Source organism: Parambassis ranga, chromosome 24 (assembly GCF_900634625.1).
Source record: "Parambassis ranga chromosome 24, fParRan2.1, whole genome shotgun sequence".
Classification (NCBI taxonomy): Eukaryota; Metazoa; Chordata; class Actinopteri; family Ambassidae; genus Parambassis; species Parambassis ranga.
The window spans coordinates 1,999,179-2,015,786 of record NC_041043.1 but is presented as its reverse complement, the minus strand read 5'-3'; the positions used below and the strand labels follow the sequence as shown (position 1 = coordinate 2,015,786).

Genomic DNA, 16,608 nt, shown 5'->3' with positions numbered 1-16,608 from the left:
CTGCATACTGAGGAGAGAAGGAGGAGAGGTGGCTTCCAGCCGAGGCTGAGAGTTACCAGTTAAAATGCAATCAGGTGAATCAGTGTGATGGGGAACAACAGCAGCCTGAGGCAGCCACAGGTCACATCCCGCTCCTCACTCTCCAGTTACTCACTGCAAGATACGATCAGACGGCAGCTTTGCAGGAGACAGGAAATACAGATCCACTTCACCCTGCCAGTGAACGTGAGCTGTTGTTATTAGTGTATGAGCTAGCAAGGACTGCAACAAACAAACGAGTGGACAGCACCACAACTCGATACAGCATTTATTTATTTCTGAAACTTTAATACTGTGATCACTGCAAATGTCTTTTTCATACATTTACAAAGACAATGGATCAGGGATGTAAACAGTTTTTTTTTTTTACATTTACGGTCATTCTATATAGTGTGCTTTATTTTCAGACAGAGCTTACTGCTTAGCTTCTTCTTCTTCTTCTTCTTCCAAAGGGAGGAGACGACAGCAGTGCAGGCTGAGCTTTGTGAACCCTGCCTGCTCTGCTCCAATCACTGACCTCACAGCTGAAAACTAGCTTGCTCCTGTCTGATCAGTGGTGCGTAAGGAAAAGTGAAGCACCTTCCTCTGTTTGTCTGGAAACTGTATGGAGCAACATCTAAAACACGACTGAACAGTAACGGATCGAGTCACCCTTCTGTATATACAGAACCTGCACGCATTTGTATAAAACATTGTGCAAAGCATCTCAAAAATAAGACTTTACAAAATGGAACATCTCAACATTCACATTACTGCTTATCCTTCTGTCAAGCAACAAAAACAAAGTAGAGGAAAGAAAAACAAATCTATACGCACATGTTTATGTCTGTATAATTAAAGATGCAATCCAAACATCTGCACTGCACATTGTGTCATTTGGCCATCTGAGATACAAAAAACTAGAGCACTCTGCATGTACAAAGAACCAAACGTGTCCTGTCAAACAATGTACAGTTTTAACTTTATGGGAATATTTAAGCCTTGATGACTCATCTTTTTGTAAATATCTTAAAGGGACTCCCCCCCCAACCCATTTTTTTCTTGTGTCCTGCAGTGCTTTTTATCCATGTTTTTGGGATGAATTCACAGGATCTCTTAAATAAAAACTAAAGCAGAAAGTCATAAAAATCCAAAGATCATGGTTGTGGTTTAAGGAAAGTGACCACCTACAAAACAGTTACCACTGAGGCTGCTTAAGCCTGCAGTTTCTCTCATGGACACTTGAAGTTGGCACCGAATGTGAGTCAGTCTGTATGTTGTCATGACTACAGGCTCACGCTTGTGCATTGTACATTTAAGATGTAACATTTCTGGTAAGAAAGAGCAACACAGACCATTTAGTTTCATTGTATTAGAGAGAACTTCTAAAACTCTGCACCTCACACCAAACTAAAAAGCACTGCAGGCTGAATTTGCTTTTAAAGGTGAACTGCCCCTTTAAACTGCACATTACTAGATGACTGGTTTTCACCTCTGGTTGGCTTGTAAATCAGGTAAAATTACCAAAATAATCGATTTACTGGTGTAACTGCCATCCGTACGGACTGATTCTTAAAACAGAACCGAGACTTTTGAGTCCACTCATATCTGTAAATGAACGTGTCTGTTACAGTAAACATCCCATTCCTATAGGCTCCTTTATATCCGCTTTATTTTATGCTGATCTTGCATCGATTAGTAACTTTGGAGACGAGGCGTTAAGGCTTACACCGCTGGCTGAGTGTATAACTTTGTGGGTCCTGTCTGTTGTGTAAGTAGCTTTGTCATTGGGGGTAATGTAAGTGAATGCAAAGGCACACACGTGGACACATTTCCGTACACATTGGCTCACATTCACACACAAGCTTCACAGCACTTTTCCCTGGACAAACATTTTCATGAGGCAGAGTCACCAACTGTGACTATGAATCTGATTAAAAATAATGTGTCGTGTGTGTGTTACTGTACCAGGTGTGTTTATCTTTCAGGATGAAGAAGAGCCTTTCCCTTTTATCTGTTCCCCAGGTGCAGTTTCAAAGGCACGTCCCTGCTCTGCCTGGGAGTAAATGACCAGAATAAGTGAGTGTGTAGGCACGGCTGGATAGACTAGATGTACATTCACACAATGACGCACACAACCACTGGCACAGCAGGTCCTTCTACTTTCCACTTATCAGATTTTTGAATATAACTCCATGTCATTTTCTCAAGATATCCTCAACAAAAACTGAACCTGACAACATTCACACACACACGCATACACCTTAGGTCAGCTCCTTTTTATGAAAAATCAGCCTGATTGTCTCTTGTAGCTGGTCTCTGATTATTCCTCCTGTCCTGTGTGTGTGTTTGTGTGGCCTCCTGGGCTGATGTTTGACCGATTGCTGAAGAGGCGTTGGGGGTGGGGGTGGGGGGGAGAGAAAATATACAGTGACTGGCAGCACGTTTACAAACCATGACATTTCCACTGGTCACCACTAGAGGGCACTGTAAGCAACACGACAGCAGGCTTGGGCACCACAAAATACAACATAATAATACAGAATAAAAAGCATATAGTCAGGCTTTAGCCAGAGTTAAGAAAGAAAGCCATTTAAATAATATAGCTAGTGACCATTTGTCTTGAGGAACTAAACACTGATGTCAGTTGTACTGTACGAATAGAACAACTTATTTATTGGAATTATAATACAAGGAAATAAATTAACCTGGGAAAAAAAGACTCTCCAACTTTACTCTCCCTGAAAATGTCCTTTTTAGCTGGCTCTCTGTATTCCAGGCTGTGGGATGATGAGCTGAGTCCTCAGTTTCCTTTTTTTTTCCCAGAGCATGACGTTCCGTGGAAAAGCATGAAAGCTCCTGTGCAGCAGAGACTGGTGTTCTGTACCCTCCAAGTCATCATCTTTTCCCACTTCAAGCTTCTTCCCAGAGAACACTCTCCCTTTTTTCGAGAGAAACACAAAAGTCCTGACTTCTTCCTATTGCTTATAAGACACATAAAAGTTGGATGGACCAAAGCACACTGGATCAGTCTTGTTTTATGGCACCATTTGTTGATGGCTTTTAAATATACTCCTCTGTCAGGGGTTGGTTTGTGCTATAGAGAGGAAAAAAAAAAGTTGTAATCCAGAAGAGAGCAAGAAACTGTACAAATCCAGGTCTCCTTCCTGTGTCCACAGCCACAGTGACTGCTGAGTGGTTTCAGCTTTTTCCATGTGAGGGAAATAAAAACATTTTGTGTCCTCTGGTGTTGTGGCTTCAGATTTACGATGTCTGCTCATGAAGGGACTGGCAGAACTGTGTTGCGTACCTGTCTGACGTTGTGTGGCACTTCACCGCCACCCACTGCTATGGCGGGTTTGATTTGGCACAAAAGACTTTTCAGAGCAGCTGGAAAAAATAAACAATAAGGAAATGCAAAAGGCCAAATGTACTAAAAAAGAAAAGAACATCCACTGAGCAAATATGGCAGAGAGGAGAGAGGGATTCTTCTCCTCTGGAATAACTGCAAGAGGCAAACCTCATCACAAAGAGGAGGGAGGGGAGGTGCTTTGTGTTGGCAATAAAAGATTCTGTCAAAGAGGTCAGTCCTCTAAATGATGAATGACGCCCATTTTTCTGGAGTCTTCGGGGGGACTGGTTGACATTACCAATGTTTGAAGCTAATGGAGGTTAGATTTGGAATCAGACTAACAACAAGTCACCACTTTTGGGTGTGCTGATATCCTGTGTGTGTGTGTGATTGTGCTGAAATGCGCAGGTAGGAGTCAGTTCATGTCAATAGTGTTGAAGACCCACTCTGTGAACTTCTTGAGCTTGGCAGCAGAGGTCTGGGACTCCTCCTGCAGTCTCTGGTTGTCCTCCCAGAGCCTCTTGATCTGAGCCTGAAGACGCACCTTCTCCTCTCGCTCCTGTTGAATAAAGTGTTTGAATTAAGCTAGTTATCAGGTGGTTAACGCAGCATAAACAGAAACAGAGAGCATTTTATCTGTTAGATGTTTACATAAATGTCTCAGGCCTGCAGTCAGTGAGTCACAATTAGATAGAAATTAAAGGCTTTGTAGGCAGATTTTATCAGTTGACATTTCAAATCCACCAACAAAAGTAAATCCCAATCTGGGTGAATGCACATAAACACTGAGGCTCTGTTTAGCCAGCTGAGAAAAGCACTGAAAAAAACAACAAATGTGGAGTGAGCTGCTGAGTGCTGTCAGTCAGCTGCAGCTTATTGCTGCTGGCTTGAATGTGGTTGAAGCAGAGTGAAGGGTATTAGGTGTCCTGGTGTTACTGTTGTTTTAAAAATTAAAAAAAGGCAAACATCAGATTCTGAACTGTTAAAAACAGTGAACAGCTGAGTGCAACCAAAACAACAGTGACAGTACTTAACTGCTCACAGTGTATCTTCTATTAAAGAGAAACAGATTTATTTACACCCCTGCTCCCTGTACCATTGCTTGCAAATCAGCCTAAACCTTTCAGTTTTCATCCACTTGAACAGAAAAGCGGAGAGAGAAAATAATTCTTTATCACACCACAGAGATGTGGCATAAATAAAGAAAAGTGCTTTTGCACACTGCCTGCAAATGAACTGGAATTGTGTGTGTAAATGTGTGAGCATGTCATGAATACATTTTATACAATTTATATTGTGGGTGTTCTGACCCACCTTCTTCAGGTCCTCCTGGAGCATCTTCACCATGGCCTCCAGTTTAGTCACCTTCCTCTCTAGCCCTATGTGACCCTCACTGAGGAAAGAGAAGAGATGTCAAAAGCAAGCTTGTAAATATGTTTTGAAATATTCAGATGCGACCTTGCCAATAAGGATGAGTGTGTGTCAGATGCTACCACAGGGCAGTGACTACCTCTGCAATAGGGGTGCAACCGTCCCTGCTCAAACATGCAAAGTGAAACGTGGGTCGTCTTGTTGCAAATATAAATGGGCCTTGAGGCCACCTGACTAAATTTTGGTTCTAGCTGGGACAATAAAAATGTCTGTCCTTCTTAGAAGAGTGTGGGGTGAGTGTAAATTTACCTGGAGGAGGGCCGTGACAGTGGAGCAGGCTGCAGCTCTATGTGGGGCTGCTGGGGACTTGAGGCACCGCTACTTCGGTGGTTTGAGTCCCCAAACATGTAACTTCTCTGCACTGGGAGGAGACGGAAACAAACAAGCATTAGGATAAAAATGTGTGTGCGTTCAAGGGGGTTTAGTAATCGCATGAATTAGTGAACTATACCATAGTGTGTATTTCTTTCATTTTCAAAAGTATTTGCCACATCCACCAGATGTGTCCACTCTAGAGGACAGTCTCTATCTGAAGATGGAAGGGGCATCAGCTCCTGAGGGAGAGGTCCACGATGGCGCTCCACCAAATCCACCAAGGATGTGTCAGATGCCGAGAGATCACCTGAACATTATGTAAAGAAGTTAATGGACTTTCCACATTGACCAGTACCAATCAAAAGGGGGCAGCAGATACCCATCAGAAATTTCAATAACATCAAATCTACCACATTGGCTTTCTTTTGTTTATATTTTACAAACCACAAACAAACAAACAAACCACATAACTTAGCATGAATGTAATACCCTTTTTGAATACTCCCCTTTAAGATCTAAGAGAATATGATTCTCTAAACAAGAGAACTGAGCATAAGTTTCTCCCTCCTCTTCCTCACCATGAAGTTTGACTCCCAGTTTATATGACGGCCGTCTGAGGGGCACACCGCGGGTGGTGGGAGAGCGTGGAAGGGTGGAGCAGCTAAAGAGAACATCAGTGCCAAGTGCTGGTTCAGCCACGGTGTCGCACAGGGAGGGAAGGCGCTGGCCACGATAAATGCTCTCGTCTGACAGAGTGCGATGGAGTGAGCGATGGAGTGAGCGATGGCGGCTGAGAGGCTGGCTTGGCGGCGACTTCTGGCCATGCTGTGCCAAGAAGGCGGGTAAAGAGTAAACATGCTAATTATTGCATACTAACAATATATGTAAGACACATTAAACAAATAAAGACATATATTAGTGTGATAGTATCAAATATAATATTTCTTGGAGAATATCCAAATGCTGCGACATGTCCCTTGTATTCCCGTGACCCTGTACTGCAGGACATGTGCGGTCTTAAAATCCACAAATACAGCTTTGAAAGTACCTTTTCTTTATGTCTGCGTGGTGGTGGGGGACTGTCTGGTGTACTGTGCCTCTTCACATCTTCCTCCATTGTAGATTTTGCATGTTGCTGCGGTGAGTGCATGTCTCTGAGAGATGGCCTGGCAGCTGGAGTGGGGACCACCTCAACTCCACTCTCTCCTGGAGATTTTCTAAATCATACACAGACAATTTGTCATAACTTGTGAACAACAGTGCCTGCAGTACTATCGTTGGTGTAATACTCAGTTTAGCCACAAGGTGGTAATCAAGTAGCAGCCATTTTATTGCTAAAAGGCAATAAAAAAGTGGGTGGACAAGTAATAGGATATCTTATATAGAAACAGCTCAGGTTTACCATCCCAATGTGAATACAGGGAATGCACAGTGAAGCAAAAGCTGCTTAAAGCCTCACAAAATGTTAAAGCTAAGAGAAAGAGCTAACAAAATGCTATATATTGTCCTGTGCTAATCATAGTGATCAGTGCGTCAGCAGGTATGCAGGATGAATTTAAGCAGGTCATTTAAAATTCAGATTCCAAAGACCCGCTGCATTGTTTCTGGCTTTCTTTTTGTTTGAGTATGTCTTACTTGCGCGTGTCTCCAAAGTCAACAGAATTAATGGTGGAGCCAGGTTTCCTCCAGCCAATCAGGTATTTGGACTGAGCTCCCTGGCGGGGGTAGAAGCTCTTCGGGCCAGGGGACACCGAAGACTGAGATGAAGGAGACGTAGCTGAAGAGGATGACTCCTCTCTGGGAGAGCTGTGGCCTGAGTGCCTAGCAGTGAGGAAGAGAGAACAACATGCGTCACAATCAAGCTTTAATCAATGGACCAGGACAAGGACCTCTGTAACAAGAAATATCTACATGTCCTTTACCCCTTAGGAAACCCACTAATCTTGGGTCAACCAAGACCAAAAAAGCTCAACCATTCCTTCATCGAAGAATTTCAAGGGATTATTCAGCTAAAGAAAAACGAAATCAAAGCAAGCTCATTCCAATACCCTTCTTATTTCCCCTCCACCACTGTGACAGAATGCAAATGCAGTCTAAATGCTGGACAGATGATGCCCAGGTCATGAACTGTAACTCTATCTAAAGACTTGCTTAAACAGGAAGCGCAGTTCCTTCTCTGCACTCTAGACACCAGTTTGGCTATGAAAAGTTGGACACGTGTTCCACATTTCCTGAAGTCTAGTGTGGAAAGATAAGAGTGAGTAAAAATGACTCTTTTATGCTTGTTTTCCAGAAATGCCTTGCTGAGAGGTAGGTGGTTTTGGTGTGTGATCCTCTTTGGGGGAAGAACTACTGGCATGAGTAATGACAATTGGAAACATGCTGCTGAGGGTCAGAGACTGAAGACGGTGGAGGTTAAATTTAAAATAAAAGCTGAAATTAGTTTAAGCTGTATGATGGAAATGTATTTATAATCCTTTGTAAATGGATGTGTGAAGGTTTGTCTGAAACTCTCATTTTTGTGTGTTTTATTAGTATATTTTAGCCAGCAATTTCTGTGTTGAGCCGATTTTACGATATCTAATATCAATTCCACAACAGTAAAGTAAAGGGTGCTACACAAATGTTTTTATTTGAAACACAGCACACTGATTTTATTTGCCTTCTCTTTCAGCTGCTGTTGCCTCCGCTTCAGGGGAAACAGTTGTTTGAGAAAAACAATTTTATGTTTTTTTTAGGTCTTAGGGAGATGAAGTCATTTTCAGATGCATTTTGGTGAGAAACACTTTTGTATAGGAGTGAATCCCTTTTCTGATTTATTTTTCTTGTGTAAAGCCTTATCCAGTCAGCATTTTCAAAAAAGAAGCTGAGCTTTGAGGAAAGTCAAAGCAATACACCTAACCAAAATGTTTGTCTTCTTCTGTCTTAGTAATCATACCACAACCCCTGAGACTTGTCTTGCAGCTCCTTAGGTGGTCTGACCTTCATGTCTGGAACCATGCAGCTTTATGTTTAACTCAGACAGACGCCTTCCACTCACTCCTCACACAAACTTGACACACCTCGAGTGTGATCCAGCATCGCTCAGACTGTAGGTACTGCTGTCTCGGACAAGGAGATGTGTAGGCGGGCTTCGACCTGTTCCTTCCAGGCTCCTCTCTCCAGGTGGTCCAGGCGACTCTGCGGCAGCAGGTGACCTCTCGAGCATCCTGCGCCCTCCCTCGGTTGGACTGTGCCATGGAGAGGATGACCGCTCCCTGCCCTCTCTGCCTCCGCTGGGAGCCAGAAGCGAGGTGGTGCTGCCGTGATGAGAGTGTGGATGGGAGTGGTGAGAGGCTCCATAAGAGCTGGTGTCGATGCCACTGTCGGCCGAGGCACCCTGAAGATAGCCTCCTCCTCCCAGACCATTTGGCTCCGTTTCGCCCTGGTCACCACTGGAGGCTCCACCTGCGCCCATTTCGTACCATTTGTCACTATCACTGTGGCCCCCACTGGAAGCTGTGCTGGATAGAGTATTGCTGCTGGAGTGACCGGAGTAAGGACCATCGGACTGCCAGAAGAAAAAGAAAACAGGAGAGCAATGACAACTGAGTAAGTAATTCAGCAAACTAAGACTGCGATCATTCAATGCCATAAAACATCATCATGTCATCTTATTTAGTATTAATAGAATAGGCTTTAAACCACAGGCTAACAGTCAGAAACTACTGTCAGGAGCCTAACCTGGTTGCCCTTCTTTGGGGACAGGTGGATGACTTGCTCTTGTCTCTGGATGCGGGGAGCTCCTGAGTACCCTTGACCAGACTTGGAGACTGGGGCCTCTGCAATAAATAGACCATTAGACATCTGGGGTTGGTGGCAAACACATGCACAGACCCTACGGCACAAACAGATGAGCGGCTGATGATTCAACTGAGAAGTAGTTTCCCTGCTCATTTATGTGTGTTTTGCTACTACAGGAGCCTCACAACACTGACACTATTTTCATTCTGCATCTGCCATGTCCATGAACAAAAACCCAGATCACTTGTCATCAAAAGCAACCAACATCAAACAGAAATGTTTCCCCTGATGGTCCCTGCTGGCTCTGTTTTTTCTGGGCAAGCTGTGCTGTGAAAGAGAACGTGTGTGTGTGTGTGTGTGTGTGTGTCCTGAAGCAAAACTCTGGGTGAAAACTGGAACTATTGTGTAATTGTCTACATGTTATGCAAGACATCCAGAGTAGGCAGCTAATGACCACAGCACCATGAAAGAGAGAGCTAAGGGAGGTATCATAACATCTGCCAGGGTGAATCTAGAAGTGTAGACTCTGTCTCACTTAGAATATTCATTACTCTGCATAGTTTTCTCTGCACAGAGGCCCACAGGGCTCTCTGCACTAATTAGAGAGGGTTGCACATGTGCATGCCTGTTTGTTTGAGTTCTCAAGTAAAGGATACTATGTGTATTGTTTACTTTCTGAAGAGTTGTCAAAGATGTCATAGGTAAAATCAGAGGCTGTGGTCTAAACAGCCTGTGGGCTTTGTTGAGCAAAAGTATGCATTTATTTACCATAATGTCTAAGTAAGATTTTTGTGTGTATGTGACAAAATCTGGGACAAAAAGTCTAAGCAAAAGTGAGTCTCCTGCCCTCTGAGTGACTCATGTTATTTCTGGACAGCGCATGGCCACATCATCATTGCTGAAGACGAGCGGGTCAAGGGGTAAATCTGGGAGGAAGAGGAAAAGGACAGAAGTCCGAAACCACAGAGACAGCAAAGAGGACAGCATAAGGCTGGACACTTGGCTGAGTCTGACAGAGCTGGCTTCCATCCACATTGTTCCGACCTGACCAATAACGACATAAGTGCCGTAAACAACCACAAAATGAAAGACCAAGGCCTTTGACTGTGATTGTGGTGGTCAGAAACAGGTTGAGGACATGGCTGAAACTAGGCTGGTCAAAAATCAACCAAAGCAACATCCTGCTGGGAATCAGTGGGAGCGGCAGAGGAAAATGCAGCCCTTGTGGTATTTGGAGGCCAAGTTGGAATATGGAATCCTAAAAAACAGCACATGGGAGAACACTCACAATTAAATGAAAGGGAATGTACGAGAGAATAAAAAAGATGAATGGGAAGCAAACATAAGCATGAGTGAAGAATGAGGAACAGACTGCAGGGAGGGAGGGAAGGAAGGGCACACAATGACTAGGCTGGCCAACTGTTTTGACAGGAAAAAAGAGGAATTTCTCCCCTTTTTCCTTAATTAAACCTTGTAGAATAGAAAGAAAAAACAGTAAAAGCTATTTTCTTTAACTGTTTGAGCACCTCCTTTCCCCCATTTCTGTAATTCCTCATTTGCTTTTTTCTGTTTGTTTCATTATGCTTCCACCTTTCTTGTTTGCACAGACATTAAGTCCTCTGCGAAAGCAATATAATTCACAGCTTGCTGAAGGAGATGGGATGTGGGGAAAAAAGAGGAGAAGAGGGGGTAAGAAGCCGAAGGGGAAGTGCTGTTAGAGGCAGTGTGGCTGCTGTCAGAGTTGGTCTCTTAGCACTGGGAAAAAGCTGCAGCAAAAAAAATGTCAGCAGCAGATGAGGAGGCACACGCATAAACATTCACACACTCTTGGAGATACCTGTCATTTCAAAGGATTTCACAACACAGAGGTGATTTCCTTCCTGTGCTGTCTCTCCCTTCCTTGCTAGTCAAAATGCCCTCACACTCTTCACATGTACAAAAATATCCAATTACACACTCACATACAGCATGAGTAAATACATCCACCAGTTATACTGTATTACACCACCATTTCTCAATAATGTATACTACAGACTACACGCATACCTGTTGACCCTCGTTCAGATCCTCCTCCTTCCTCCATCCTCGACCAATTGGGAGTAGATTTTCCACTGGACCCACCCTCTCCGACCACCTCTCGTCTCTCAGAGGACATTGGAGAATGCCGGTTGCCAGCAAACCTATTGATTGCACAGAAAATCAGTTAAATGTGTGTTTATGTTTTATAAAACATAATAAATGTTACCAGAAGCTGCAGTGGGTGGAAAAAAGGAGGTCTGTCAAGAGCATTACTACAAACAAAGACAAATGTTAGCACCTCGTTCTCCTACGCTAATGCCATATACTGTTACAACTGTGTATGCATATATTTCAAGCCTACTTTTTTCACAGCATAGAGTATTATTGCAACTTAACTCAATGAGTTCAAATGCATAAATCACCCTCTAAAATGTAAAAAAAAACAAAAAAACAAACAAACATGAAATTACGCTGTTAACGCTAGACCACAGTTTTCTAGCATAAATTAAGTAAATGCCATTATGAATAGATGAAACTTTAGAGATACTGAGGAGAAATTTCTTCCTTACTGTTCAGGCATTGATTTCTGTCTCCAGTGAGCTGAGCTTCCTGAAGCCTCACTGGAACACGACAGGTTGCTGGGAGAGCTGCGGTTATGAGGAGAGCGACCCAACGCCAGGGAGGAGGCCAGGCTATAGCTCTCACTGCCGGGGGACATCCTGGTATACAAACAAACATAGAATCAGTGAGAAGTTATCAACACAAGGAGACTAAACAATGCAAAGAATTATAGAAGAGAAATGATGTGATGGATTTTTGCATAGTTCCCACACAGTCTGGATGAAAAAAATGAATACTTAAAATCTTAAAATCAGCGTCAAAGTAAGCTCCATATGCAATGCCTCAGATTTATGCATTTATTGACACATTTCTAACTCTGAAATAAGTTTTTCATTTCATAAAAAAACACTGGCAGAAATACCACATTCTCAATGATCAGTTCAACAGCTGCTGGCCTTCAAAATACATATTTTATAGGGTGCACTCTTTAGGAAACATTCCCACCTGCCTGCAATATAAATTCCAATAATCCATATATAAAAAGCCAACAAGCTCTAACCTCTTGGTGTCAAGAGGTCGGCCATCACTGCTAACGCTGCGTGGAATGACAGCACCCCTCTCCAGCCTCTCAGCTGACAGGGTTTTTCCCACAGAGCTTCCTAGGCTGATGGCCCGGTTTGGTGTGTGTGGCTGTGGTGAGGCAGTGAGTGACTGCTGTGGGCTGCTCGATGTCCTCTGCCACTTGTTGTTATTGCTGCGGAAGGGAAACTTGTACTCGAAGGAGCCGCTATCGCTGCTGCTGCCCTTGTATTCCGACACAGGCATCCGATAGAGCTCTGAGCAGCCCCTGCGGAGAGAGTGTTACTGTGTTCACATATGACATCTGACACATCTGAGGTATATAAACAATCTAATTCACGCACAAAGAAATAAGTAGAATAACCAATTAACCGATTTCCTTTCGCTCCTACCTGCGTGGAGTGGCATCGTCATGTGGTGGTATGATAACAACACGCACAGTCACCGAGGTCCTTAGTAAGTCAATCATCTGCTCGTGGGTCAGAGTTGCCACAGCAACTTTACAGATTTCTACCAAGCGGCTTCCCTGTCGCAGTCCTGCCTGCCAGGCATAGCCATACGGCTCCACCTAGGACAGTGCAAAAGAGTTTTCTTAATATTAAAAGTTTTAGTATCTAATAAAAATCGTGAATATCGTGTAGTAAAAAACTGTTAAACAGCAACCAAATTATCTTCCTCTATGTTCCTCCATCATCAGTAAACACTGCAAGTATACTACAGTATACTCACATTCAAGTGTTTTACCCAAATTAACACTGATTAGACATACCTCAGCAACAATGCCTTCGTAGTTGACATGAAAGCCAAGCTGACCCAGACCGTTTCTGCGAAGAGTCATCTCTGATGTCTCACAGCCCTTCGTCAGAAACTGCACAAATAAAAAGCAGAGAGATGCACAACATGCAAGTGAATGATCATGACAGGAGTAATCTAAAATCCTGGGAAGAAATATCTACAATTAGACAATTGCACATTTAAATGAGCACAATTCACTTGAGATTTTCCAATCTGGATTTAAAGCGATGCACAGTACTTAATGAGCACTTTTAAGAGTTTTTAACGACATTGACTGTGTGGACTTGTTCTATTGTATTTAATCACCGTGTTTGACACTGTGGACCATAACATTTTCATCTCGCAACAGGTGTTGCTCTTGACTGGTTTAGGTCCTTTTTGTCAGGTCGAACTTTGTGTTCATCTGTAGGATTGCGGGTCTTGCTGTGCTCCACTGCCCTCAGGGATCCATTTGGGCATATTCTGTTCGCTTTGTATCTGCTCCCCCTGGGCTCAATCCTTATCTCCTTTCCTTATGCATATGACTGCCAGGATCTAGGTTCCCCTTAAAAAGAAGGATGGGCTCTCTGTGAACTCTCTGCAAATGTGCTTGAATGACATTTAACCTTGGATGGCACTGGACGTCCTACATTTTAATGACTCTAAGACTGGGGTGATAGTAAAGCACTTTTAAGCACAACAGCACTTTGAAACAATATTCCACTCCTTTGTAATCACCCAGCTGAATTACTACAATGCACTTTACTTTGGGGTGAGTCCATCTCTCGACTGCAGCATGTTTTTATTCTATTTTATTCTATCTATTCTATTGTTCTCTTATTGTTCTCACTTTTTAAAGTGTGTTACAAATAAAGTTGCAGGTGCAGAAATAGGACAGAACAAGACAGATGATGGAAAATTTCAAAAAAATTCCAATGAACAATATTTTCAGTGGATATATGTACATCCTTCCTCTTAAACTTAAAGAGAGATTTTTTTAAACATCTTAAGTGATCCCTGAGAGATTTCTGGATATAAATAAAGATGAATTAGTTCTGCATAAGTAGCACACCTCACTAGATGCGTGTCTGTGTGTGCATGCATTCAACCACACTTCACCGTTGACAGAAATTAAAGCATGGTTGTCTCTTTCTGTGACACTTGAGGCACACCTGTTTTTTCATGGAAGAATGTGACTATTAGCATTCAGGTGGGGTGAGGGTGCTGTAAAAACGTCACACTTGAAAAAGTTAAAAATGGATACACTTTTAGGAGAAACTGCTTAGATCACAACATGCAAAAGGTCAACCAAAGAGGTGACAGATAATAAAACCGAATCCTCATTCATGACTACATTTTCTGTGTGGTTGGTCACAATACATGCTCATCTGAGTCCTTCCACTGATGCACCTCACAGCTTCATGGCAGTTTGAACTTCTCCGTCTGAACATGGTGTTAGCAAAAGCTCTGTAAAGTCAAACTTCACAGGGTAGCATGAATAAATCATGCTGCAGACTAGCACCTGATAGGAATTGTTATTGTGCTCTCTGATGTTTCTGAGTGTGCGTGGGAGAGCAAGGGAGAACAAGAAAAAAGGGAACGATAAATAGCAAATAAGAGCAAGAATAAGAGGGTATGAGAGGAGAAGAAAAAGCAAGGGGGAGTAAGAGTGACAAGCTCCAAAAAGCAGGTGGCCCAAGGCCACTTTCCTTTCCTCTGGCACAGAGGTAGTCCAAATGAATAAAGATTAAGCCCAGATGCATAAAATGCAACATGTGATCAACTCTGAAGTCCAGAGCCAAATAACCATGTGTGCCTGCTCAAATACGTTTGAACGCATGTGTGCAAAATCAAAGATAGTGGCCTGAATCCAGGTTACATAAACATGATAAAAAACATCACACACACGTGCTGTTTGTGGGTACAGAGAGGCTGGGGAAATGAATGCATTCTAAAGCACTGATGATTACATAAGAAAACACCTTTTTTTGCCAAGCAGTTTCCATGGAAACTGCTAAGGACGAGCTAGCATCACTTCACTGCATGTGTAGGTGTAGGAGCCATTAGGAGTGTGTTGTCCAGAGGTGTTTCTGAAACTCCCTCAATAAGCTTAGACCAGTAATGAGACAGCAGCTTTGGCATGCAGACACAAAAATGTTGTCATTCTGGCAGACTGACAGCCAACACTGGAGAGACTGTGAGTGGGCCAGGTGAATGATCAACAGCAGCCAACCGCATTTTCCATTGATTTGGCTTACTATTTACACGAATGAATATTTGTAATCCATTATCTGTTCTTAAACTGTCATGTGGACTTTGGTTAAATTTTGCAGCATGAGCAGTGTCATCTGTTTTGTAACAGGAAACATGATTTTGCATGTGCGGTTGCTATGCCCTTAGCTATGACAGTAAATGGCAGATAACCCCCTAATGTCAAAAACTGTAGTCAAGAACCTCTTTTTAAACTCATTACTACAGAGGACAGATTGTATAAACCAGTTATCAAAGCACATTAAGCCCATAAACATCAGTCTCGTCACATATGCATTATTCTGTGTGTGTCTTCTAACCTCAAGACGTTTGACCACCTCTTTGAAATCCTCTGTATTATTACTGATACTCCTCAGGGACACACTCTCTCCCCGCTCGTAGAAAATCTTTAAAGATGCAGGACTGCTCAGTGTCCAGCCAATCACATCCTTAGTGGCGCAGTTAAACACAACAGCCTTGGCTTCCTGGTCCAACAGGATGAGAAAGTCATTGGAAATGGCTAGAAGGGCCTCCAGTTCCCCTCCGTTCCCATGATCCTCAACATGGACCGACCAGGCCACCGCCCCGAGGCTGCGCAGCTCCGCCCCTTCGTATGCCCGCGTCTTCTCTTTCTTCTTGTGGGCCAGTGAGATGAAAGGGAACTTTCCAGAGGGGTCGATGGGTGTGCTGGTGGTGTGGCGCTCAGCCAGATCTCGCAGGTACTCCTGGCGTGTTCTGGTGGCCATGGCACGGAATTTGTGTGACTTGTGGGCAGCATTTTCTGCATTGATGACCTTGGCCAGCAGAAAGTCCCGGAACACAGATGACTTGGGGAAGGTCACACCTTCTGGAATAGGGGGGCCAAAAGAGGGCACGTCTTTGGAACGAGTGACCGACACACTAGAAGTGAGAGAGAGAGAAATGAATAGAAGAAGAACCTCAGCTTAAAACATCTGTTCTGGACATCACTGATTATTTAAAAAACAGCAGGTAAATCAAATTCAAATTTCATACACAAAGCCAGAAAGAATTTGATTGTGAGTGTTACTAAAAATACTTTTAAAAGGAGAATTTGTGTACTCGGTTTCTTTTTCTTTACAGTTCTTCCTACTCTACAACTCCCTTCTCCTCATACTCTTTTCGCCTTTTTATTAAGTCCCTGGAATGGCCATCTGAGGCCGTTTGCCCTGTCTGGTGTGTCAGGAACTCAGCTAAGCAACCACAGAGAGAAAGGGGGACAAGATGAGGGAAGACTGCTTTTTCAAATCTCCTCCCCACAGCCCCAGAATACCCATAGTGAGAAAAACATGGCTGAGAAAGGAAGACAGTGTGGGAAGCTGCTTCCTGAAAAGACAGGACAATCAATTCAAGATACAGCATCTGAAACAACTGACCAAACATGGTAGCCTGCAGCTGTCAAGGGGCCTTTAAAATAGTGTAAAGATATCTGTGTTTGGTCACCTGCTCTTCTGAGTTCAGAGATTGTGTGATTAGCAGGTGCTAATTGCCATCTGACAAGAGTAGCA

At 43.2% G+C, this 16,608-nt stretch overlaps 1 protein-coding gene across 6 annotated transcripts in view; it reads right to left on the bottom strand.

The window, feature by feature from the left end:
• Positions 1–292: 292 nt before the first annotated feature.
• Positions 293–16,608, bottom strand: part of sipa1l1 (signal-induced proliferation-associated 1 like 1) — a 56,692-nt gene continuing 40,376 nt past the window's right edge. For all 6 annotated transcript variants that reach the window (XM_028397149.1, XM_028397144.1, XM_028397146.1 and 3 more), the window contains 15 exons: positions 15,403–15,982; positions 12,828–12,926; positions 12,451–12,626; positions 12,039–12,326; positions 11,488–11,637; positions 10,946–11,079; positions 8,840–8,937; positions 8,179–8,666; positions 6,752–6,937; positions 6,165–6,333; positions 5,695–5,941; positions 5,253–5,423; positions 5,051–5,162; positions 4,685–4,763; positions 293–3,929 (listed from right to left, as the gene is read on the bottom strand). In XM_028397149.1, the coding sequence (XP_028252950.1) occupies positions 3,786–3,929; positions 4,685–4,763; positions 5,051–5,162; positions 5,253–5,423; positions 5,695–5,941; positions 6,165–6,333; positions 6,752–6,937; positions 8,179–8,666; positions 8,840–8,937; positions 10,946–11,079; positions 11,488–11,637; positions 12,039–12,326; positions 12,451–12,626; positions 12,828–12,926; positions 15,403–15,982 (3,121 nt within the window). In that variant the 3' untranslated portion in view covers positions 293–3,785. The remainder of the gene's footprint in view (positions 3,930–4,684; positions 4,764–5,050; positions 5,163–5,252; positions 5,424–5,694; positions 5,942–6,164; positions 6,334–6,751; positions 6,938–8,178; positions 8,667–8,839; positions 8,938–10,945; positions 11,080–11,487; positions 11,638–12,038; positions 12,327–12,450; positions 12,627–12,827; positions 12,927–15,402; positions 15,983–16,608) is intronic.